Genomic DNA, 24,462 nt, shown 5'->3' with positions numbered 1-24,462 from the left:
CCGAGTAGCTAGGACTACAGGTGCCCACCACCAAGCCTGGCTGATTTTTTTGTATTTTTAGTAGAGATGGGGTTTCACTGTGTTAGCCAGTATGGTCTCGATCTCCTGACCTCGTGATCCGCTCACCTCAGCCTCCCAAAGTGCTGGGATTACAGGCCAGGCGTGAGCCACCACACCCGGCCTGTTTGTTTTGTTTTTTTTTTTTTTACAGAGTTTCACTTTGTCGCCCAGGCTGGAGTTTAGTTGCATGAACATGGCTAACTGCAGCCTCCACCTTCTGGGCTCAGGCTATTCTCCTGCCTCACCCATCCAGGTAGCTGGGACTACAGGTGCACGCCAGCATACCCAGCTAATTTTTGTATTCTTTGATGAGGCGGGGTTTTTCCGTCTTGCCAAGGCTCATCTTTTTATTGGAGATAGCTTTATAGGGTGATGTTAAGAAAAATCTGACATTTTTCAGTATAAATCTCTTAGGTTGTCATATTCTCTTACTTATGTCTCTTAGTGACTCTTTCAAAGATAGAATGCTCAGAATCTCACACCCCCTGGTTAGGTACAGTCCATCGGGTTTTTCTGAGACTCTGTCTCAAAAAAAAAAAAAAAAAAAAAAGATTAAAAAAACCATATTTGTCTATATTTACTGGATGAATTTTTTTTTTTTTTTTTGAGATGGAGTTTCATTCTTGTTGCCTAGGCTGGAGTGCAATGGCGCGATCTCGCCTTACCGCAACCTCCGCCTTCCGGGTTCAAGCGATTCTCCTGCCTCAGCCTCCGTAGTAGCTGGGATTACAGGCATGTGCCACCACACCTGGCTAATTTTGTCTTTATAGTAGAGATGGCGTTTCTCCATATTGGTCAGACTGGTCTCGAACTCCCGACCTCAGGTGATCTGCCCACCTCAGCCTCCCAAAGTGCCACTGCGCCCGGCCTTTTTTTTTTTTTTTGAGACAGAGTCTTGCTCTGTCACCCAGGCTGGAGTGCAGTGGTGCGATCTCAGCTCACTGCAAGCTCCTCCTGGGTTCACACCATTCTCCTGCCTCAGCTTTCCAAGTAGCTGGGACTACAGGTGCCCGCCACCACACCTGGCTAATTTTTTTTGTATTTTTTAGTAGAGACGGGGGTTTCACCATGTTAGCCAGGATGGTCTTGATCTCCTGACCTCATGATCCACCTGCCTCGGCCTCCCGAAGTGCTGGGATTACAGGTGTGAGCCACCGCACCTGGCCGATAATTTCTTTTCCTGAGCCATATGAAAGTAAATTGCAGGATGAGCATGGTGGTTCACGCCTACAATTCCAGCACTTTGGGAAGTGGAGGCATGCGGGTCACCTGAGGTCAGGAATTCAAGACCAGCCTGGCCAACAAGGTGAAACCCCATCTCTGCTGAAAATACAAAAATTAGCCAGGTGTGGTGGGGGGTGCCTGTAGTCCCAGCTACTCAGTAGGCTGAGGGAGGAGGATCGCCTGCACCCGGGAGGCGGAGGTTGCAGTGAGCCAATATTGTGCCCCCACACTCCAGCCTGGGCAATAGAGTGCATTGTGTCCCTTCACTGCTAAGTATCTCTGCGATCTTGGCAGAAACTGGACATTTTCTTCTTTTTTTTTTTTTGAGACGGAGTCTCGCTCTGTCGCCCAGGCTGGAGTGCAGTTACGCAGTCTCGGCTCACTGCAGGCTCCGACTCTCACTGCAAGCTCCGCCTCCTGGGTTCATGCCATTTTCCTGCCTCAGCCTCCCTAGTAGTTGGGACTACAGGCGCCCGCCACCACACCCGCCTAATTTTTTGTATTTTTAGTAGAGACGAGGTTTCACTATGTTAGCCAGGATGGTCTCGATCTCCTGGCCTAGTGATCTGCCCGCCTTGGCCTCCCAAGTGCTAGGATTACAGGTGTGAGCCACCGTGCCCGGTGGAACTGGACATTTTCTTACGTAACCACAATGCTTATATCACACTAACAAAATTATCAGTGATTCTCTAATACCATGTCGTAGCAGGTCTACATTTAAATTTTTATAATTGTCTCCACAGTATTGATAATTTTTCATTTATTAGTGAATTATAATTCAATCCAGGAATCTGCATTACATTTAGTTCTTCTGAGTCTCTTTTATTTTTATTTATTTATTTTTTTTTTTGAGACAGAGTCTTGCTCTGTCACCCAGGCTGGAGTGCAGTGGCGCGATCTCGGCTCACTGCAGCCTCCGCCTCCCTGGTTCAAGCGATTCTCCTGCCTCAGCCTCCCGAGTAGCTGGGACTGCAGGCACCTGCCACCATGGCTGGCTAATTTTTTGAGTCTCTTTTAATGTATAAAAGCCAACCTCTTTGTTTCCTCATACTATTTAACTTTTTAAGGAGGTAAGACTGGTTGTCTTTATAAGAGCCTATACTCTGAGGCCGGGTGCGGTAGCTCATGCCTGTAATCCCAGCACTTTGAGAGGCCGAGGTGGGCAGATCACCTGAGGTCGGGAGTTCAAGACCAGCCTGACCAACATGGAGCAACCCCATCTCTACTAAAAATACAAAATTAGCTGGGCATGGTGGCGCATGCCTGTAATTCCAGCTACTTGGGAGGCTGAGGCAGGAGAATCTCTTGAATTTGGGAGGTGGAGGCAGGTGAATCGCTTCAACCTAGGAGGTGGAGGTTGCAGTGGGCCAAGATTGCGTCATTGCACTCCAGCCTGGGCAACAAGAGCAAAACTCGGTCTCAGAAAAAAAAAAAACAGATCATACATTCTGCATTCGTTTATTTACTTGTGGTGTTTTGCATAGTCTATCCCTAAAATTTCCTGGAACTGGTTATTAGATCTAAAGGCTTGATGGGATTGCATAATACAATTTTGGCAAGAGTATTCACACATGATAAAATGCATAAATGAATGTTTACTAAATGAGTTTGGGGCCAGGTGCCTTGGCTCATGCCTGTAATCCCGGAACTTTGGGAGGCCAAAGTGGGTGGATCTCCTGAGGTCAGGAGTTCAAGATCAGCCTGGCCAACATGGCAAAATCCCATCTCTACTAAAAATACAAAAATTAGCCAGGCATGGTGCTGGGTACCTGTAATTCCAAGTATTCATGAGGCTGAGGCAGGATAATTGCTTGAACCTGAGAGGCAGAGGTTATAGTGAGCTGAGATCGAGATGATATCCATCTCATAAATAAATAAATAAATACAGATAAACGAATCTTGGACTGGCCCAGATGGGCAATCCTTACATTCAGGTTTGTAAATTAGGTCTGAGCTGGGGTGTGGCAGGGAACAAAAACAGTGTTGACTCAGATTAGAAAAACATTTATTTCTCCCTTCAAGGCCAAGACCCATCTTGAGCCTTTTTTTTTTTTTTTTTTTTTAAACAGTCTCAAACCAGCCTGTTGCTCAGGTTGGAGCAGTGTGGCATGATCTCGACTCACTGCAACCTCCACCTCCTGGGTTACAGCAATTCTCCTGCCTTAGCCTCTCGAGTAAGCTGGGACTACAGGTGTGCGCCACCATGCCCAGCCAATTTTTGTATTTTTAGTAGACATGGTGTTTCAGCATGTTGGCCAGGCTGGTCTCCTGACCTTCAGTGATTCGCCTGCCTTGGCCTCCCAAACTGTTGGGATTATAGGCGTGAGCCATTGCGCCTGGCCTCATCTTGAGCCATTTTATCTTTAACCATTTTCTTTCTCTATTTGCTTTTTTTCCAGGATCCCAGCTGGCTACTGCTTTGTAGAATTCGCAGATTTGGCCACAGCTGAGAAGTGTTTGCATAAAATTAATGGGAAACCCCTTCCAGGAGCCACACCTGTAAGGACATTTAGATAATGATGATGTTGCCATTATTATTGTCGTTGCTTACTACCATCTATTGAATCCCTACTGTATACTTATTTTATTTAATCCTATAACAACCCTTTACAGTAGGCATTGTTATCTTTGTAGGCCCAGGAAACTGAAGCTCAGGGAATTGAAATAACTTGCCCAAGGCAACACAGGTAGTAAATGGCAGAGCCAGGATTCAGACTGAAGATTGGTTGCCTCCCAAATCCATGCCTTTCCATTCTGCATCGCTGCCTCCCATAACCGAAGACTTGAAACTCTAGACCTCTTGCCTGATTGGGAAACTAGAATAGGCTGGCAGCAGCAAGGACACATTTCAAGAGAGTTGCATTCTGCTCTTCCCACAGTTACTTAGCTTACAGCTGCACCAGCTGGCACACCTGGGCTCATAGAACCATGGAGCTGGCAGTGCCCTTAGCGGTCATCCGTGCAACCCCCTCATTTTATACAGGAGAAAAAGCTGAGGCTTAGAGAGGGGGAGATGTTTTGGCCAAGGTAATTTATTTCAGTTTTTTTCAAATATTGTTCAACTCTTGAAGCACCTTTCTCTGTTTTAGTTTGTTTGTTTTTAAACTTCCAGGCGAAACGCTTTAAACTGAACTATGCCACTTATGGGAAACAACCAGATAACAGGTAGGTACAAAGTCATGTCTAGACAGACATAAGATGTGTCACTGTGCCCGTCACTGCCATATAGGAGGAGGGGAGCTGGTTTGGCTGCACTTGGTCCCCTCCTGAAGGACAACGCCCTTCTCCCTTCTTTGCTGGTGGACCTTCCTGGTGCTTCATGCAAGACTCTGGCTTTTCTGTATTTGGTCAAGCCCCTGGCTTCCTACCCTGCTACTCCTCACAGTATTGAAGTTTTATTCAATAAGAATTGCCTTGTTAGCCAGGCGCAGTGGCTTACACCTGTAATCCCAGCACTTTGGGAGGCCGAGGCGGGTGGATCACAAGGTCAGGAGATCAAGACCATCCTGGCTAACACGGTGAAACCCTGTCTCTACTAAAAATACAAAAAATTAGCTGGGTGTGGTGGCGGGCGCCTATAGTCCCAGCTACTTAGGATGCTGAGGCAGGAGGCTCACCTGAGCCCAGGGAGGGCTACAATGATCAAGGCTACTGTGAGCCATGATCGTGCCACTGCACTCCAGCCTGGGCAACAGAGTGAGACCCTGTCTCAAAAAAGAAACCCAATGAATTGACCTGTTATAGCAACATAAATTCATTGGAATTTCAGGTTGCCATTTGAAAGCATTAAAACGGTGTACCAAAAGCTTAAAAAACATTTATATGCATTAACCCTACAATTCTACTTTTCAGTATTCATGGATGTGTGCAAAGATTAGCCTCAGATGTGTTCATTGAAGTATTGTGTATAATAGCTAAAGTTGGGGAAAACCCAAATAACCTAATAGTAGGGAAGTGATTAAATTATGGTCATTAGTTAGGATGCAGTATATCCACTAACAAGTCATGTTGCAGTATACTGACATGTCAAGATGTTGGCAATATGTTGAAAGTGAAAAAAAATACTAGAAACAAAATACAATGGATCGTATTTATGAACATTTAGAAGAAAAGCCATAAGAAAAGAAGACAAAAGTATACATATCAAAGCATTTATTGTTGTCTTCAAGTGGTTGGGTTATAGCAATTTTATTTATCTTTGCACTTTTGTGTTTTGTTTTTTTGTTTTTTTTGGAGACGGAGTCTCACTCTGTCGCCCAGGCTGGAGTGCAGTGGCACCATCTCTGCTCACTGCACCCTCCGCCTCCTGGTTTCATGCCGTTCTCCTGCCTCACCCTCCCGAGTAGCTGGGACTAGAGGCGCCCGCCACCATGCCTGGCTAAGTTTTTTGTATTTTTAGTAGAGATGGGGTTTGACTGTGTTAGCCAGGATGGTCTCGATCTCCTGACCTCGTGATATGCCCGCCTCAGCCTCCCAAAGTGCTGGGATTACAGGCGTGAGCTATCGCACCCTGGACTGTGCTTTTGTGTATTCTTTTTTTTTTTTTTTGAGATGGAGTCTCACTCTGTCGCCCAGGCTGGAGTGCAGTGGCATGATCTTGGCTCACTGCAATCTTTGCCGCCTAGGCCCAAGCAATTCTCCTGTCTCAGCCTCCCGAGTAGTTGTGATTACAGGCACCTGCCAATGCGCCCAGCTAATTTTTATATTTTTAGCAGAGATGGGGTTTCACCATCTTGGTCAGGCTGGTTTTGAACTCTTGACCTTGTGATCCACCTGCCTTGGTCTCCCAAAGTGCTGGGATTACAGGCGTGAGCCACTGCGCCTGGCCTTGTGTGTTCCTATTTTACAAGGAATGTGTATCATACTTGAAATAAGATAATAACAAAGGTAGGCGGGGCGCGGTGGCTCACACCTGTAATCCCAGCACTTTGGGAGGCTGAGACGGGCAGATCACAAGGTCAGGAGTTTGAGGCCAGCCTGACCAACATAGAGAAACCCCGTCTCTACTAAAAATACAAAAATTGGCCGGGCGCGGTGGCTCACACGTGTAATCCCAGCACTTTAGGAGGCCGAGGCGGGTGGATCACCTGAGGTCGGGAGTTCAAGATCAGCCTGGCCAACATGGTGAAACCCCATCTCTACTAAAAATACAAAAAATTAGTTGGGCGTAGTGGCGGGCACCTGTAATCCCAGCTACTCAGGAGGCTGAGACAGGAGAATCGCTTGAACCCGAAAAGCAGAGGTTGCAGTGAGCTGAAATTGCGCCACTTCACTCCAGCCTGGGGGACAGAGCAAGAGTCCATCTCAAAAAAAAAAAAAAATTAGCTGGGCGTAGTGGCATGTGCCTGTAGTCCCAGCTCCTTGGGCGGCTGAGGCAAGAGAATCGCTTGAACCCAGGAGGCAGAGGTTGCAGTGAGCCGAGATCACGCCACTGCACTCCAGCCTGGGTGACAGAGTGAGACTCCATCTCAACAAAAAGAAAGAAAAAAAGAAAGAAAATAACAAAGGTTTGTGTGTTCGTTTATTTTTTGAATAGAATTAACCTCCTATAACGGGAGTTGGCAAACTTTTGCCTGATTTGTATCACCCACAACCTCGCAGTGGTTTAAGAGGTTGGGTATGGTGGCTCACGCCTATAATCCCAGCACTTTGGGAGGCTGAGGCAGGTGGATCATTTGAGGTCAGGAATTTGAGACCAGCGTGGCCAACTTGGCGAAACCCCGTCTCTGCTAAAAATGCAAAAGATTAGCTGGGCGTGGTGGTGCGCGCCTGTTATCCCAGCTGCTCGGCAGGCTAAGGTGTGAGAATCACTTGAACCTGGGAGACAGAAGTTGAAGTGACCCCAGATCGCACCACTGCACTCCAGCCTGGGCAACAAGAGCAAAACTCCATCCCAAAAAAAAAAGATTGGGGGTTTAATTTTCTCTAGGCTTTGCGACCTTAGAAGATAAGATCTAGTTCTTTTTTTTCTGTCTTTTAACATTTATGTTTAAAATATACAAGGAATGCAGAATGCATTATTATGCAGTTTTTATGCACTTTTATCTTTTGAGTGCCTTAGAGATGCACTTCTGACCCCATCCACACATCTGCACTCATGTAATACTTGAAGTCAGACAAGTTCTGTGGAGTGGGTGAGGGATTTGGGGCAGGGACTATTTCCATAACTCTTCTGCCAGGACTGCTCTAATGAAACAAAGTAGGGGCTGGTTATGTAGACCCATCAAATGTGTTCCTTAAGGGGCCTGGGAGAGATTTACCTGGCATAAGCAAAAGAGCTCTTCAGAGCAGAGGTTTTGGTCTTTGCCTCTGAATCTTCTTGTTCTCTCTCCTCAGCCCTGAGTATTCCCTCTTTGTGGGGGACCTGACCCCGGATGTGGATGATGGCATGCTGTATGAATTCTTCGTCAAAGTCTACCCCTCCTGTCGGGGAGGCAAGGTGGTTTTGGACCAGACAGGCGTGTCTAAGTAAGGCCTTACTTGTTACTGATGCTTAACTGTGTTAGTTTCAGCATTTCTCTCCTGAGTGGAGGTGTTTTAGAAAGGCCCTGCAGCATGGTGGTTAAAACCACAAGCTCTGTAACCAAACTGCCTGGTTCAAATCCCAGCTCCAATACAGGTGAGGGAGAGTGCCAGTATTGTAGAATTGAGGCTCCGTGACCCTTATAGCCCCATCTGTAAAATGGAGCTGATTAATAATAGCTGCTTGTAGGGTTGATGTAAGGATTAAAGGATATAATACAAGTAAGTCACATTTGAAATGCTTTATAGGTGTTTGCTGTTTTGCTTGTTATTGTTACTGAGCCTTTCAGTGTAGTTAGAAGTGTTCCACTTCAGGCTGGGCGTGGTGGCTCATGCCTGTAATCCTAACACTTTGAGAGGCCAAGGTGGGTGGATTGCGTGAGCTTAGGAGTTTGAGACCAGCCTGGGCAACATGGTGAAAGCCGTCTCTATTAAAATACAAAAAATTAGCTATGTGCGGTGGTGTGCACCTGTAGTCCCAGCTACTTGGGAGGCTGAGGTAGGATAATTGCTTGAACCTGGAAGGCGGAGGTTGCAATGAGCCAAGATTGTGCCACCACACTCCAGCCTGGGCGACAGAGCGAGACTGTCTCCATAAAAAAAAAAAAAAAAAAAAAAGTTGGCCCGGCATGGTGGCTCATGCCTATAATCCCAGCACTTTGGGAGGCTGAGGTGGATGGATCACCTGAGGTCAAGTGTTTGAAACCAGCCTGGCTAACATGGCAAAACCCTGTCTCTACTAAAAAAATACAAAAGTTAGCAGGGAATGGTGGCACGCGCCTGTAGTCCCAGCTACTTGGGAGGCTGAGGCAGAATTGCTTGAATCCAGGAGGCAGAGGTTGCAGTGAGCTGAGATCATGCAACTGTGCTCCAGCCTGGGTAACAGAGCGAGACTCCGTCTAAAAAAAAGAAAAAAATGGAAATCGAAAAACCTCAAGAAAGGCTCATTCTTGGTCAGTATGGTAGTTATATGCTCAGGCTTTGAGAGTCCAACAGGTGTGGCTTTGAATCCTGCTTCTGCCATGACTTTGGGCAAATTGTTAAATCTCACTGAATTGGTTACCTCTTCAGTAAATGCAGATACCACTTTCATGGAATTATTAGACAGTTTGATGAGATCACCCTGAGAAAATGCTCAGCACAGGCTGGGTGTGGTGGCTCACGCCTGTAATCCCAGCACTTCGGGAGACAGAGGCAGGCGGATCACCTGAGGTCAAGAGTTCAAGACCGCCTGGCCAACATGGTGAAACCCTGTCTCTACTAAAAATACAAAAATTAACCAGGCATGGTGGTGCGTGCCTGTAGTCACAGCTGCTCAGGAGGCTGAAGCAGGAGAATCGCTTCAACCTGGGAGGCGGAGGTTGCAGTGAGCCGAGATCGTGCCAGTGCATTCCAGCCTGGGAGACAGAGCGAGACTCCATCTCAAAAAAAAAAAAAAAAAGAGAAGAGCCAGGCACGGTGGCTGACACTTGTAATCCCAGCACTTTGGGAGGCTGAGGCAGATGGATCACCTGAGGTCAAGAGTTCGAGACCAGCCTGGCCAACATAGTGAAACCCTGTCTCTACTTTAAAAAAAATACAGGCCAGGCGTGGTGGCTCGTGCCTGTAATCCCAGCACTTTGGGAGGCCGAGGCGGGCGGATCACGAGGTCAGAAGATCGAGACCATCCTGGCTAACATGGTGAAACCCCGTTTCTACTAAAAAAAAATAAAGTCAGCTGGGCGTGGTGGCGGGTGCCTGTAGTCCCAGCTACTCTGGAGGCTGAGGCAGGAGAATGGTGTGAACACGGGAGGCGGAGCTTGCAGTGAGCCAAGATGCGCCACTGCACTCCAGCCTGGGCAATAGAGTGAGACTCCGTCTCAAAAAAAAAAAAAAAAAAATCAGTTGCATGTGGTGGCAGGCACCTGTAACCCCAGCTACTAGGGAGGCTGAGGCAGGAGAATTGCTTGAACCCGGAAAGCAGAGGTTGCAGTGAGCCGAGATCACACCATTACACTCCAGCCTGGGCAACAAGAGTGAAACTCCATCTCAAAAAAAAAGAGAAAATGCTCAGCACAGTGCTAGGGAAATAAATATTTATTAAATGTTAGCTTGCATTAATTTATCCCCCTGCTAGAATTTGAGCTCAGGAGAGCAGGAACGTTGTCTTTCTGTGACTGATGCATCCTGTGCGTAACGCAGTGCCTGGCATACAGGGCAGACTGTAAATATTTGCTGAATTTTCTTCTATTAGTTACTTTCCAGCAGGGTGTCAGGGAAGCTCCTGTTTGGGAATGTTCCCCAGGGGTGAAGGTGTCGAGGAGGATGAACTGAATGTGGGAATTCCTGTAGATCTTAGACTCGTCTGTACTTGGATCTTGACCCTATGTGGACACCTGTTGATGGGACTCTCCTTTCTTCCTCTAGTTTAATGGACTCTCTCTCTCTTCTCAGCCTTTTTTCCTTTCTACATTCCTGCCCACCTTCTTATCCTTACTTCTTTTTCATGTGTCCATTCTTAGACTTTCATCACATTTGTGATCTAAATTGTATATTTTTTTCATGCAGGGGTTATGGTTTTGTGAAATTCACAGATGAACTGGAACAGAAGCGAGCCCTGACGGAGTGCCAGGGAGCAGTGGGACTGGGGTCTAAGCCTGTGCGGCTAAGCGTGGCAATCCCTAAAGCGTGAGTCCTGCAGGGAAGGTAGAGAGACTCTAGACTCCCCGCCAGACACTCCTCTTTTGTTTGCTGAGAATCAGGGCATCCATACGCTGGATGGGAGGCTGAAGGGGGATCCAATTCAAGTCACAGGTACTGAATGCCTGCTGTTTGCCGGGCCGTGGGTGCTGGAGTTGAACTAGCCCCACTCCTGCAGAAACTTACAGTTGGGGATAGAGTATGATTTGGAAAGGCTGATGCATTCCAGTACTGGTGACAGCACTGGAAAAGCTGTTTGGCTGTCCATACCTGATGTCCCTTTTCTTTGCCCAGTAGTCCCACTGTTGGGAACTTATTCATAGAATTAATAAGATTTGAACAAAGGGAAAAAAATTACTTCCAGTTTTAGCCTTACTTATATTAATGAAACTACAGCCCTCCTGTGAGTGTTCCATGCCGTAGGAATGGATAAGAATTAGTATTCCAGACACTTGGCCAGGCGCAGTGGCTCACGCCTGTAATCCCAGGACTTTGGGAGGCTGAGGTGGGCAGATCACCTGAGGTCAGTAGTTCGACACCAGCTGGGCCAGCATGGCAAAATCTCATCTCTACTAAAAATACAAAAATTAGCTGGTCATGGTGGTGCACGCCTGTAGTCCCAACAACTCGGGAGGCTGAGGCAGGAGAATCGCTTGAACCTGGGTGGTGGAGGTTGCAGTGAGCCGAGATGGCGTCAGTGCACTCTGGCCTGGGCGACAGAACAAGACTCTGTCTCAAATAAAAAAGAAAAATATTCCAGACACTCTACAGAACATTATATACTTCAGTATTACACCTGTCATGCTAGGTAGAAAATCTTCTTCCCTTACAACTCCAAACTTTTCTCTGAATAGGATTTTTTGTTTGTTTGTTTTTTCCCTGAGACAGGGTCTCAAAGTCACCAAGGCTGGAGATCATGGCTCACTGCAGCCTCGACCTCCCCAGGCTCAGGGGATCCTCCCATCTCAGCCTTCTGATTAGCTGGTACTACAGGTGCACACCACCATGCTTGGCAAATTTTTGTATTTTTTGTAGAGATAGGGTCTTGCTTTGTTGCCCAGGCTGGTCTCGAATTCCTGGGCTCAAGCAATCTGCCCACCTTGGCCTACAGAAGTGTTGGGATTACAGGCATAAGCCATTGTGCCCGGCCAGATCTTTTATCCTTTAGACAAATTAATGATTTTCAACTGGAGTGATTTTGCCTCCCAGGGGACATTGACAACATCTGGAGACATTTTTGGTTGTCACAACCAAGGATGTACTAATGGCACCTAGTGGGTATCGGCCAAGGATACTGTTAAACATCCTGCAATTCACAGGACGGCCTCCCACCCCTCCATGTCAGTAGACCCAGGGCTGAGAAACACTGAACCAAACTCTACCCTAAGAGTAGTTGAACTATTTTTTTTTTTTTTTTTTTGAGATGGAGTCTTGCTCTGTTGCCAGGCTGGAATGCAGTGGCGTGATCTTGACTCACTTCAGCTTCCACCTCCCAGGTTCAAGCGATTCTCCTGCCTCAGCCTCCTAAGTAGCTGGGACTACAGGCGTGTGCCACCGAGCCCAGCTAATGTTTGTATTTTTAGTAGAGACAGGGTTTCACATGTTGACCAGGCTGGTCTTGAAATTCTGACCTCAGGTGATCCGCCTGCCTTGGCCTCTCAAAGTGCTGGGATTACAGGCGTGAGCCACTGCGCCCAGCCAAATGGCCATGTTTTTGAAAGCAATGATTTAGGGGTTCTTTATGGTTTAACTGTGTTTAATACATTGAAGATCAGGCTTAGTGACTTCCCCCAAAAATGTTATTTGTTGTAAATAAATTATTATATAAAACATTAAATTAGCTGGGCTTGGTGTGCTCCTCTAGTCCCAGCTGCTCTGGTGGCTGAAGTTGGAGAATTGATTGAGCCTAGGAGTTCAAAGTTACAATGAGCTATGATCACTCCACTGCACTCCAGCCCAGGCAACAGAGTGAGACCCTGTCTCTTAAAAAACAAAATAGGCCGGGCGTGGTGGCTCACGCCTGTAATCCCAGCACTTTGGGAGTTTGAGTTGGGTGGATCACTTGAAGCCAGGAGTTCAAGACCACCCTGGCCAACATGGTGAAACCCCATCTCTGCTAAAAGTACAAAAATTAGCTGGGCCTCCCGGGATCAAGCGATTCTCCTTCCTTAGCCTCCCAAGTGGCTGGGATTATAGGCATGAGCTACCACGTTTGTCCATCGTTTCTTTTCTTTTTTTTTTTTTTGAAACAGAGTTTCACTTTTATTGCCCAGACTGGAGTCCAGTGGCACAATCTAGGCTCATTGCAACCTCTGTCTCCCAGGTTCAAGCGATTCTCCTGCCTCAGCCTCACAAGCAGCTGGGATTACAGGTGCGCCATCCCACCCAGCTAATTTTTTATATTTTTAGTAGAGATGGGGTTTCACCATGTTGTCCAGGCTGGTCTTGGAACTCCTGACCTCAGGTGACCCACCTGCCTCCACCTCCCAAAGTGTTGGGATTACAGGTATGAGCCACCGCGCCCAGCCCTTTTTTTTTTTTTTTTAAACAGGATATCCTTTTCCCAGTCCTGACATAGTTTGTTAAGAGAGACAAACCTATCCATTAAAACCTCCTGTATTAAAAGCATGGTCTCTGGAGCCATACTCTCATATTAGCTGTGTGACTTTGGACAAATTACTTAACCTCTCTGTTCCTCAGTTTCCTTATCTGTAAAATAGGAATAATGATACACTTATTGCATATGGTTGTTTTGAGGATTAAAAGAGTTAATTGGTGGCCGGGCTCCCAGCACTTTGGGAGGCTGAGGCAGGCGGATCACGAGGTCAGGAGATCGAGACCAGCCTGGCTAACATGGTGAAACCCTGTCTCTACTGAAAATACAAAAAATTAGCCAGGCGTGGTGGCACACACCTGTAGTCCCAACTACTCAGGAGGCTGAAGCAGGAGAATCGCTTGAACCCGGGAGGTGGAGGTTGCAGTGATCCGAGATTGCGCCCCTGTACTCCAGCCTGGGCAACAGAGCAAGACTGTCTCAAGGAAAAAAAAAAAGTTAATCAGTATAAAGCACTTAAAATAGTCTCTGGCCACATAGGCAGTGTTATGGAAATGTTTGCTTACACTTATTTTTGTTTCTGTCTTCATTTAAGGAGCCGTGTAAAGCCAGTGGAATATAGTCAGATGTACAGTTATAGCTACAACCAGTATTATCAGCAGTACCAGAACTACTATGCTCAGTGGGGCTATGACCAGAACACAGGCAGCTACAGCTACAGTTACCCCCAGTATGGCTATACCCAGAGCACCATGCAGGTAACCATGACTTGGCAAGACTGGTCCCCTTGGGTTGTGTTTCTCCTCTAGAAACAGGTCATTCTCTAGGATGGGATTGGTAAGGACAGGGGCTTGGGCTTCAGAAAAAATAGGGAAAGTTGAAGCAGTCCAGTTCCTCTTGTTAAAAATAAGCCATTGTGGGTCGGGCACAGTGGCTCACACCTGTAATCCTAGCACTTTGAGAGGCCGAGGCAGGTGGATCATCTGAGGTCAGGAGTTCAAAACCAGCCTGGCCAACATGGTGAAACCCTGTCTCTACTAAAAATATAAAAAATTAGCTGGGCATAGTGGCAGGCGCCTATAATCCCAGCTGCTCAGTAGGCTGAGGCAGGAGAATCGCTTGAAACTGGGATGTGGGTGTTGCAGTGAGCCGAGATCATGCCACTGCACTCTAGTCTGGGTGACAGAGCTAGACTCCACCTCAAAAAAAATAAAAAATAAAAAATATAAGCCACTGTGGTCCTGGGCCGGGATTTCACCATGCCCCTAACCCACATCTCTGGTCTCTTGGCAGACATATGAAGAAGTTGGAGATGATGCATTGGAAGGTAAGGCTTCATGTGTTCCTTACTCTGTCAGCCATTATCAGGTGACTGCTGTGGCTGGCACTGTGCTCTCAGCTAGAGGGAAGACAAGATAAATTCTGCTCTGGAAGAACTTACATTCTGGTTAGAGAGCCATACAAATATGTCATTATGGTAAGATGTGTCGAGTGTTACCCAGAGGTGTGAGTGTAGATCCCAGAGAGCCTGGGACAGGCAGCTCCAGGAGAGCCCATCACCCCCTTGACATGTGGCATTCTATCCCGGTATGTGGGCTTCTAACGATAATACTGTTATCCTTTTTTTTGTTTTTGTTTTTTGAGATGGAGTTTCACTCTTGTTGCCCAGGCTGGAGTGCAATGGCACAATCTCAGTTCACTGCAACCTCCACCTCCCAGGTTCAAGCAATTCTCCTGCCTCAGCCTCCCGAGTAGCTGGGATTATGGGCATGCACCACCATGCCCAGCTAATTTTTTTGTATTTTTAGTAGAGATAGAGTTTCTCCATGTTGGCTTGGCCGGTCTCAAACTCTCAGCCTTAGGTGATCCGCCCAACTCAGCCTCCCAAAGTGCTGGGATTACAGGCATGAGCCACTGTGCCTGGCCAATAATACTGTTACCTTTTATTTGTTTGACTATTTGTAAAATTCGTTTTTTATTTCTTTTATTTTTTTCTGTTTTTCAATATATTTTAAATGACATATTTTCCTGATTTTTCAGTCATCGTTAGGATGGAAAATTTGGAAAATAAAGTATGGGCCAGGCGCGGTGGCTTACGCCTCTAATCCCAGCACTTTGGGAGGCCGAGGCAGGTGGATCACGAGGTCAGGAGATCGAGACCATCCTGGCTAACACAGTGAAACCCCGTCTCTACTAAAAAATAGAAAAAATTAGCTGGGCTTGGTGGTGGGCACCTATAGTCCCAGCTACTCGGGAGGCTGAGGCAGGAGAATGGCGTGAACCTGGGAGGCGGAGCTTGCAGTGAGCTGAGATTGTGCCAGTGCGCTCCAGCCTGGGAGACAGAGCTAGACTCTGTCTCAAAAAAAAAAAAGAAAATATAGTAAAGTATAATGAAACTGAAAATCACCCCATATCCTACAACATAGTAATAGCCATTATTTTTTCTTTTTTTTTTTTTTTTTTTGAGATAGAGTCTTGCTGTGTCACCCAGGCTGGAATGCAGTGGCGCAATCTCAGCTCACTGCAACCTCCGCCTCCTGGGTGCAAGTGATTCTCCTGCCTCAGCCTCCCGAGGAGCTGGGATTTCAGGCACATGCCACCACGCCCAGCTAATTTTTGTATTCTTAGTAGAGACGGGGTTTCACCATCTTGGCCAGGCTAGTCTCAAACTCTTGACCTCATGATCCGCCTGCCTCAGCCTCCCAAAGTGCGGGATTACAGGGGTGAGCCACCGTGCCCAGCCCATTATTAATTTTTTAATTAAAAATATTTAAGCCTTGCGTGGTGGCTCACACCTGTAATCCCAGCCCTTTGGGAGGCCAAGGAGGGTGAATCATGAGGTCAAGAGATTGAGACCATCTTGGCCAACATGGTGAAACCCCGTCTCTACTGAAAATACAAAAATGCCAGGCGCGGTGGCTCATCCCTGTACTCCCAGCACTTTGGGAAGCCACGGCGGGAGGATCACCTAAGGTTGGGAGTTCTAGACCAGCCTGGCCAACATGGTGAAATTCCGCCTGTACTAAAAATACAAAAATTAGCCAGGCATGGTGTTGCGCACCTATAATCTCAGCTCCTCAGGAGGTTGAGGCAGGAGAATGGCTTGAACCTGGGAGGCGGAAGTTGCAGTGAGTCCAGATCGTACCACTGTACTCCAGCCTGGGCAACAGAGCGAGACTCTTGTCTCAAAAATATATATATATATACAAAAATTAGCTGGGCGTGGTGGAGCACACCTGTGGTCCCAGCTACTCGGGAGGCTGAGGCAGGGGAATCGCTTGAACCCAGGAGGTGGAGGTTGCAGTGAACTGAGATGGCGCCACTGCACTCCAGCCTGGCGACAGAGCGAGACTCCGTCTCAAAAAAAAAAACAGGCCGGCACGGTGGCTCACGCCTGTAATCCTAGCACTTTGGGAGGCCAAGGCGCGCAGATTCTCTGAGCTCAGGAGTTCGAGACTGGCCTGGGCAACACGGTGAAACCCTGTCTCTACTAAAATACAAAAGAAATTAACCAGGTGTGGCGGCATGCGCCTGTAGTCCCAGCTACTCTGGAGGCTAAGGCAAGAGAATTGCTTGGACTCGGGAGGCAGAGGTTCCAGTGAGCCGAGATTGCACCACTGCACTCCAGCACTCCAGCCTAGCTGACAGAGCGAGACTCTGTCACTACCAAAAAAAAAAAAATTTATTGGGCCAAGTACAGTGGCTCATGCCTATAATTCCAGCACTTTGGGAAGCCGAAGTGGGAAAATCACCTGAAGTCAGGAGATTGAGACCACCCTGGCTAACATTGTGAAACCCAGTCTCTACTAAGAATACAAAATTAGCCAGGCATGGCCGGGCACGATGGCTCACGCCTGTAATCCTAGCACTTTGGGAGGCCAAGTCGGGCAGATCACAAGGTCAGGAATTTGAGACCACCCTGGCTAACACGGTGAAATCCCATCTCTACTAGAAATACAAAAAATTTAGCTGGGCGTGGTGGCGGGCACCCATAGTCCCAGCTACTCAGGAGGCCGAGGCAGGAGAATGGCGTGAACCTGGGAGGCAGAGCTTGCAGTGAGCCAAGATCGCACCACTGCACTCCAGCCTGGGCAACAGTGCAAGACTCTGTCTCAAAAAAAAAAAAAAATTATCCAGGCATGGTGGTCCATGCCTGTAATTCCAGCTCCTTTGGAGGCTGAAGCAGGAGACTCATTTGAACCCGGGAGGTGGAGGTTTTGGTGAGCCAAGAATGCTCCATTGCAGTCCAGCCTGGGTGACGAGAGTGAAACTCCGTCTCAAAAAAAAAAGGTATTTACTGGCTAGGCACAGTGGCTAAAGCCTGTAAGGTCTTTGGAAGGCCAACGTGGGTTGGAGGATGGCTTGAGCCTAGAACTTTGAGACCAGCCTGGGCAACATAACGAGACCCCATCTTTTTTTTTTGGGAGACAGAGTCTTGCTCTGTCACCCAGGCTGGAGTGCAGTGGTGCAGTCTCTAATCTCAGCTCACTGCAACCTCCACCTCCCAGGTTCAAGTGATTCGCCTGCCTCAGCCTCCTGAGTAGCTGGGATTACAGGCATGCACTACCACGCTCGGCTAATTTTTGTATTTTTAGTAGAGATGGGGGTTCAGCATGTTGGCCAGGCTGGTCTCGAACTCCTGACCTCAGGTGATCCTCCCAAAGTGCTTTGATTACAGGCATGAGCCACTGTGCCCGGCCAAGTATTTATAATTTTCACTGAATTTCACAGAAGAAAAAGGAAAGTAAAACTGAAAGCCAAGCATGGTGGCCTGTGGTTCCAGCTACTTGGGGGAGCCTGAGGCAGGAGGATTGCTTGAGCCCAGAAGGTTGAGGCTTCAGTGAGCTGTGACTACAGTTGTGCCCTGCCATACCTGGCTATTTTTTTCTATATTTTTGTAGAGGCAGGGTTTCACCATGTTGCCCAGGCTGGTCTTGAACTCCTAGGTTCAAGTGATCTGCCCACCTCGGCCTTCCAAAGTGCTGGCATTACAGGCATGAGCCACTGCGCCTGGCCAAAACTTTTTTTGAGGTACAAAAAGACTCAAAGTTTGAAATCTATTTTGAGGATTCTTCTTCAAGAGAAAGTCATAGGGAAAATGTTTTCTGTCAAGAAAATGTTCATTAAAGGAAACAGATCCCTTTTAGGGCATGAACAAACTTGTCTAGTTCATAACATTTTAAAGCACTTTCTTGTGTCCTCTCATGTGATGCCAACTGTAGTGACCTTGTGGGGTGGGCTGGGAAGGACATAGGAGCTCCACTTCACACATGGGGAACTAGTGGCCCGGAAAGCCCAAGTGATCTGCTGAGGGTCACACGGCGTGGGGCAAAGTCAGGACAGTCCGGTCTTTCTGTACTCAAGTCTCTAGTTGTTTCCCCCTGGGAGACATTGCCTTCTTTCTAGAGATAATTAGCCTCATTATAATATCTGTAGATAAGTCCTTAGAATTTTCCAATCTCTTTTTAACCTTTTTTTTGTTTGTTTTCTTTTTCTTGAGATAAAGAGTCTTGCTCTGTCACCAGGCTGGAGTGCAGTGGCACGATCTCGACCCACTGTAACTTCCGCCTCGCAGGTTCAAGCGATTCCCCTGCCTCATACTCCTGAATAGCTGGGACTACAGATGCGCACCACCACGCCCAGCTAATTTTTGTATTTTTAGTAAAGATGGGGTTTCACCATGTTGGCCATAATGGTCTCGATCTTTAGACCTCGTGATCCACCCGCCTCTGCCTCCCAATGCTGGGATTACAGGTGTGAACCACCGCGCCAGGCCCAATTTTTTTTTTTTTTTTTTTTTTTTTGAGATGGCGTCTCACTCTTGTTGCCCAGGCTGGAGTGCAATGGCAAGATCTCGGCTCACTGCAACCTCCGCCTCCCGGGTTCAAGTGATTCTTCTGCCTCAGCCTCCCAAGTAGCTGGGATTACAGGTATGCGCCACCATGCCCAGCTAATTTTCTTTTTTCTTTTTTTCGAGACAGAGTCTTGCTCTGTCGCCCAGGCTGGAGTGCAGTGGCACAATCTCGCATGCCCAGCTAATTTTCTATTTCTATTTTTCTAACCCCATAAAGATGGGGTTTCTATGTTGGTCAGGCTGGTCTCAAACTTCTGACCTCAGGTGATCTGCCCACCTTGGCCTCCCAAAGTGCTGGGATTACAGGCTTGAGCCACAGCGCCTGGCTTTTTTTTTTTTTTTGAGATACAGTCTTTGCTCTGTCGCCAGGCTGGAGTGCAGTGGTGCCATCTCTGTTCACTGCAACCTCTGCCTCCCGGGTTCAAGTGATTCTTCTGCCTCAGCCTCCCGAGTAGCTGGCACTATAGGCATGTGCCACCACGCCCAGCTCATTTTGTATTTTTAGTAGAGACGGGATTTATCCATGTTGGTCAGGCTGGTCTTGAACTCCCGACCTCCGGTGATCTGCGTGCCTCATCCTGCTGAAGTGCTGGGATTATGGGCATGAGCCACTGTGCAAAAAATTTAATAGTATTTTACCACCAGGGACAGTGGCTCATGCCTGTAATCTCAGTACTTTGAGAGGCTAAGGCGGGAGGATCACTTTAACCTAAGAGTTCAAGGCTGCTGTGAGCTGTAAGTGTGCCACTGTACTCTAGCCTGTGTGACAGAGCAAGACCCTTTCTCTAAAGTATGTATACACATACATACATACAGGACTTGGCCTTTCAGCTCCTATATTTGACTGTAGTTCTTCCACTACGCACTTATTGTCAGTTCTTGAGATGATGCTCTGGACTTAATAACTTTGATCAGACCTTCTAAACCCAAATTTGAAGTGAGGACCAGACCAGAAAATCTAGGATACATGATGGCTAGAGACACAGTTGTAGCTTTTAATAGATGCAGGCTAACAGCTGCCATTTTTCCATTCTCTAGGTACATTATCCTATTTTCATCTTCCCCAGAACCCTGCAAGGCAGTGGTTTTACTTCCTAAAAGAAGAAACTGGCAGGATAGGGACCTTACCATAGAACAGAGTTCTGGGAGAAGGGAACTGAACCAGGTCCCTTGCAGCTGTCCCTAGACTTCCCTGACCCCATCCTTGCTTGCTTTCTAGACCCCATGCCACAGCTGGATGTGACTGAGGCCAACAAGGAGTTCATGGAACAGAGTGAGGAGCTGTATGACGCTCTGATGGACTGTCACTGGCAGCCCCTGGACACAGTGTCTTCAGAGATCCCTGCCATGATGTAGCCAGGCCCAAGGACAAGCCAGGCTGTACGATGTGAGGGAGATGAGAGACTCCTTTTTAAAAATTGTGAAACCTTTTTGGAAATATGATTTGTAAGATTTTAATGATGACTGTTTCTGGAGATCATGAATATTTCTACAACACTGCTGCATTCATTTGACCGTTTGAGTTTGAAGACCAAGGAACAACTTTTAAACAAGGTTCAAATTGGTTTCCTTCACAGGAATCCTTTGTCCAGGTAGTTATCCACTCCTGGACACAGGACAGTTGGGGATTACCCAAAACTGGGATGAGCAGCTTGGGATTAATTCACACACTAAAGCCTGAGTTCAAGGTTTCCCAGTTGACAGGTATGTAAATCAAGGTTCTCTGGAGTATTTGTAGTACCTGCCATATTTGAGTCCTAACTTGGTGCAAGTCTGGCGGCTAGGTAGAAAGGGCACTCTAGCAGGCGTGGGAGGAGCACACCCCAGGAGGTAGAATGTGGTGGGGTGTGATGGAACAGGCCAGTTGACCTAAGAATTAGTACTTGCTCTAATAATGGGTTTTGTCTATTTTCATGAGCTGCAGCATCTGCATATACAAGGCCTGGATCACCTTAGGATCAATATTTTGATATGGGAGAAGGCAGCTCAGAAAGGTTTAAGGAAGATAGATAGCTCAAAGCCAAAGCAGACCTCCATTTGAACTTTATACTGCTCACTTCTGTGTTTCCCAAGTAAATGGGAAACTGTCCAATTTTGTCATGTGTCGGGGCTTACTGTCTGAGGCAAAGCATTCATCCTAGATCATAAAAAATCTCCAAAGATCTCTTTAAGGGCTGGGCATGGTGGCTCACTTTGGGAGGTGGATTGCTTGAGCTTGGGAAGAGACCAGATTGGTCTCTACAAAAAAATACAAACACAAATATACTTTTACTAGTCTTTATTCTTTTATTGATCACCTCTGAAGTTCAGTAGCACATTGCATAATTTTTTGCATTAGCATGCTGTTGTTTCTACCTAAAATGACCGGGGTCTTGCCTTCTGCTTCCCATAGAGATTGTCCTACAAAGGAAGTGTAAGCCATTGTGTTAGTAATTCCCAGATTTCCCCCACCCAGGCATTTTCCTAGGAGCTGGTCTCAGTCCCATATCCGCATTTCTCATCCATGGATGTCCACTCAAATTAGGTTTCATCCTGGACCAGTCATTCTAAATAAATAGTGTGTGCTACATGGAACCCCTTGTTTCTAACCCCACTCTCAACTCTTCCCTGACACTGAGAGACGTCGAAGTCCAAAGAATGCATCATGAGCTCCAGCCACCACTGAACATTTGTGGCTACCAGGCCTTGTGACCCACGGTGCCCTCTGATGCCTTCAGTGCATTTTAGGGTGGGCAAATCATGTTCTAACCATCTTTGCCCTCTGGTAATGAACAGCTAACGGCACACGAGGAAGGCCAAATGTAAATGTTACTAAGATGCTAAGACTTTCTGGCCCGGCACAGTGTTTAATGCCTGTAATCCCAGCACTTTGGTAGGCCAAGGCAGGCAGATCACTTGGGGTCAGGAGTTCAAGACTGCCCTGGGCAACGTGGTGAAACCCTGTCTCTACTAAAAATACAAAAATTAGCCAGACATAGTGGTGTGTGCTTATAGTCCCAGCTACTCAGGAGGCTAAGGCAGGAGAATCACTTGAACCTGGGAGGCAATTAGCCAAGATTGCACCACTGCACTCCAGCCTGTAACTTTGACACAGACCTAAGTAACCTTGACTTAGGACAGGATCCCCGATAGTTGAGCACTACCTGCAGCTACATGCCAAGTTGTCACAAAGCTTTGAGTAGTCACTAACTTACCCAACTCCATAGGTCCATAGTCACAACTGAGGACAGCTTTACATGTAACATATGAATCTAAAAGAAAAAAACACTACCCTTAATTAAGAGGCAAGGAAGCTATGACACATCCCTCCCAAATGCAGTAATAGGTCAGCTATTACTATAGCAACCTCCAGAGCTTCACACACATCCTTCCCTTAGCCTAAGATTATACTTCATTTTACGATTTCAGAGATCCAACCATCTCTGAGAACCTGTCTGAAACTAGCCCACATGCCATATACCAGATGACAACATTTAGGCCAGCTTCACTATTACTTTTCCTCCTTTTACGACCACCAAGACCAGTGTTCAGGTCCGATGGGAAAGGGATCAGGAGGATTAAGCTGATCAATTTTACCTTAAAGCACAGCTCCAGAAACAAGCTCACCTCAGTATCACACACTGCCAGGAAACTTGGGGGCCACCTGCAGAACAAAAAGCTTAGTGTGAAAACTAAACTGGCCAGGAGCGGAGGCCCATGCCTGTAATCCCCGCACTTTGGGAGGGGAGGCTGAGGCGGGCGGATCACCTGAGGTCAATCTAGCCAACATGGTGAAAACCATCTCTACTAAAAATACAAGAAAATTAGCTGGGTGTGATGGTGGGCACCTGTAATCCCAGCTACTCGGGAGGATGAGGCAGGAGAGTTGCTTGAACCCGGGAGGCAGAGGTTGCCGTGAGCCAAGATCATGCCACTGCACTCCAGCAGCCTGGGTGACAGAGCAAGACTCCATCTCAAAAAAAAAAAAAAAACACAAAAAACACCCATCTACATTGGAAGTTGACACATGGAAGGCTTCCAGCCCTAGTCCTGAAACATTATAGGAAAGCTGAGTGGCAGCTTGCAGGTATTGTACTGACCTGCGCTGTCAAAGTCTTTCCAGGTTGCTCTTGCATGCAGTTGGAGATCCCATGGCTATGACCAGCCACAGCCCTTGGAAACATGCTGTTCTGTCCCACCAGGCAGCCCCCAGTCAGTCTCCAAAAGAAACCTACCAGGTCCCCTGCATTTCATCACTCTCATGACCCCGGGAGTCCTCGATCACCAGAAAAATTCACCTTCTGTCATCTTAAGAGTCTTCATCTGGACAGCAAAATGAGAACAACTTTCATGAACAATTTTATTGTTCCCATCATTTGGTCCTCAGAATGATAGAAATCTGACCAGCCTTTGGTCCCAATACTGATGCCTTAAGCTATCAGTTAAGCTGTGTCACATCCCAGCTAGATTTTCCCAGTACGAGTCTTATGCTGGTTTACTGTACATGCAAACCCCCAACCGTTCTGCTGTTCTGTGGAAACTAGCCCATTTTGATAAAGGTCTCTGGCTACAGCTGAAAGATGGGAGGTACAATGGAACTGTATTTTCCCAAAATGTTGCAGATCAGTTACAACAAACAGAACGGCGACCGTCAAGGAAAACTGTCACTCTGGGCTCCTTTTTGACCACAGCAGCTATGCGGAAGCAGCTGCAGCTTCGATAAGGGCCAAGGGGCAATTCAGATCCCAGGGCGGCCGCCTAAAGCCTCACCTGTCCATCATTACTACCTGCTTAAGTACGCCGGGATCTCTGTAGACTAAGTCATCCTGTAGGCCCCACTGCCCACGCTGTACCAACATTTGGTGTGCTTTTTCTCAATCTTGATGGGACCGTTTTATCCGCCTATTACAGGTAAGAGGTTTAGACCGATTAAGTTACTTCCTGAAGGTCGCTTAGTCACTTAGCGAGGCTGAAAGCAACAAGCTGGGATGCACGCAAGGGTCTGAATGCCTAAAACCCGTCCTTCTGAAAACCGTGTCGACCAGGGTGACATCCAGAGGCCTCGCGCGTAGTCACCAGTCCCAAAATCACCTAGCTGGTAAATGTCACAGATTCAACTGGAGGCCATCCTGACACCAGCATGCGGCCTCCCCCAAATTAAGACACTTCAGGCCCAGGACTTCATCCCCGTATCCCCCAGGAGACCGGTTCCCAAACCCCCACCCCTTCCGTAAACCCGGCCGCCTGCCTGCAACACTCACCTGTCAGCCCAGAGCGCAGCGTTGCGCAGGCCGAAGCGAGAGAAGGGCGCGGCCCCCGCGGGCTCCCGCCCCTCTCACTGCCGAGGGGGCCTTCCGGAGCTCGGGCCCACAGGGTGGGAAAGCCCGGCTCCTCCGTGCCACGTTTACCACCATCTCGAGGCCGTGGGAAGATAAACCCGGCAACAGGAACTGGCAGGGAACGGCGCGCAGGAAAGTAGGCAGAGGCTTGCAGCCAGTAAGACACCACCAGGGCTGCGGTGGGGAAAAAGGGCGCCGAAGCCGCGAGCAAGAGCTTATATAGGCCGCCCCTCGCGGCCACGCCCGACAGT

General features: G+C 47.6%; 1 protein-coding gene, 4 non-coding genes and 1 pseudogene across 8 annotated transcripts in view; 1 reads left to right on the top strand and 5 right to left on the bottom strand.

Annotated features, from left to right (window-relative positions):
• TRNAU1AP (tRNA selenocysteine 1 associated protein 1) overlaps window positions 1-21,158 on the top strand; it is a 26,742-nt gene extending 5,584 nt beyond the window's left edge. For 3 of the 4 annotated variants that reach the window (XM_054498131.2, XM_063667126.1, XM_054498140.2), the window contains exons 3-9: window positions 3,684-3,783; window positions 4,397-4,449; window positions 7,621-7,752; window positions 10,354-10,473; window positions 13,635-13,797; window positions 14,333-14,366; window positions 20,113-21,158. In XM_054498131.2, the coding sequence (XP_054354106.1) occupies window positions 3,684-3,783; window positions 4,397-4,449; window positions 7,621-7,752; window positions 10,354-10,473; window positions 13,635-13,797; window positions 14,333-14,366; window positions 20,113-20,249 (739 nt within the window). In that variant the 3' untranslated portion in view covers window positions 20,250-21,158. The remainder of the gene's footprint in view (window positions 1-3,683; window positions 3,784-4,396; window positions 4,450-7,620; window positions 7,753-10,353; window positions 10,474-13,634; window positions 13,798-14,332; window positions 14,367-20,112) is intronic. The other variant, XM_063667127.1, reaches the window with a different exon arrangement.
• LOC129042323 (putative uncharacterized protein SNHG12) lies at window positions 21,157-24,462 on the bottom strand (annotated as a pseudogene).
• Window positions 21,362-21,435, bottom strand: LOC129023978 (small nucleolar RNA SNORD99). The gene has a single exon (XR_008497001.1). It is a non-coding gene; the product is annotated as a small nucleolar RNA SNORD99 (small nucleolar RNA).
• LOC129023859 (small nucleolar RNA SNORA61) lies at window positions 22,322-22,451 on the bottom strand. The gene has a single exon (XR_008496959.1). It is a non-coding gene; the product is annotated as a small nucleolar RNA SNORA61 (small nucleolar RNA).
• Window positions 22,929-23,060, bottom strand: LOC129023834 (small nucleolar RNA SNORA44). Its single transcript, XR_008496941.1, has one exon. It is a non-coding gene; the product is annotated as a small nucleolar RNA SNORA44 (small nucleolar RNA).
• On the bottom strand, window positions 23,469-23,603 carry LOC129023668 (small nucleolar RNA SNORA16B/SNORA16A family). The gene has a single exon (XR_008496871.1). It is a non-coding gene; the product is annotated as a small nucleolar RNA SNORA16B/SNORA16A family (small nucleolar RNA).

The sequence above is a fragment of the Pongo pygmaeus genome, chromosome 1, assembly GCF_028885625.2.
Source record: "Pongo pygmaeus isolate AG05252 chromosome 1, NHGRI_mPonPyg2-v2.0_pri, whole genome shotgun sequence".
NCBI classification, from domain to species: Eukaryota; Metazoa; Chordata; class Mammalia; order Primates; family Hominidae; genus Pongo; species Pongo pygmaeus.
The sequence above is the reverse complement of the archived record's forward strand: the minus strand, read 5'-3'. Positions and strand labels throughout refer to the sequence as shown.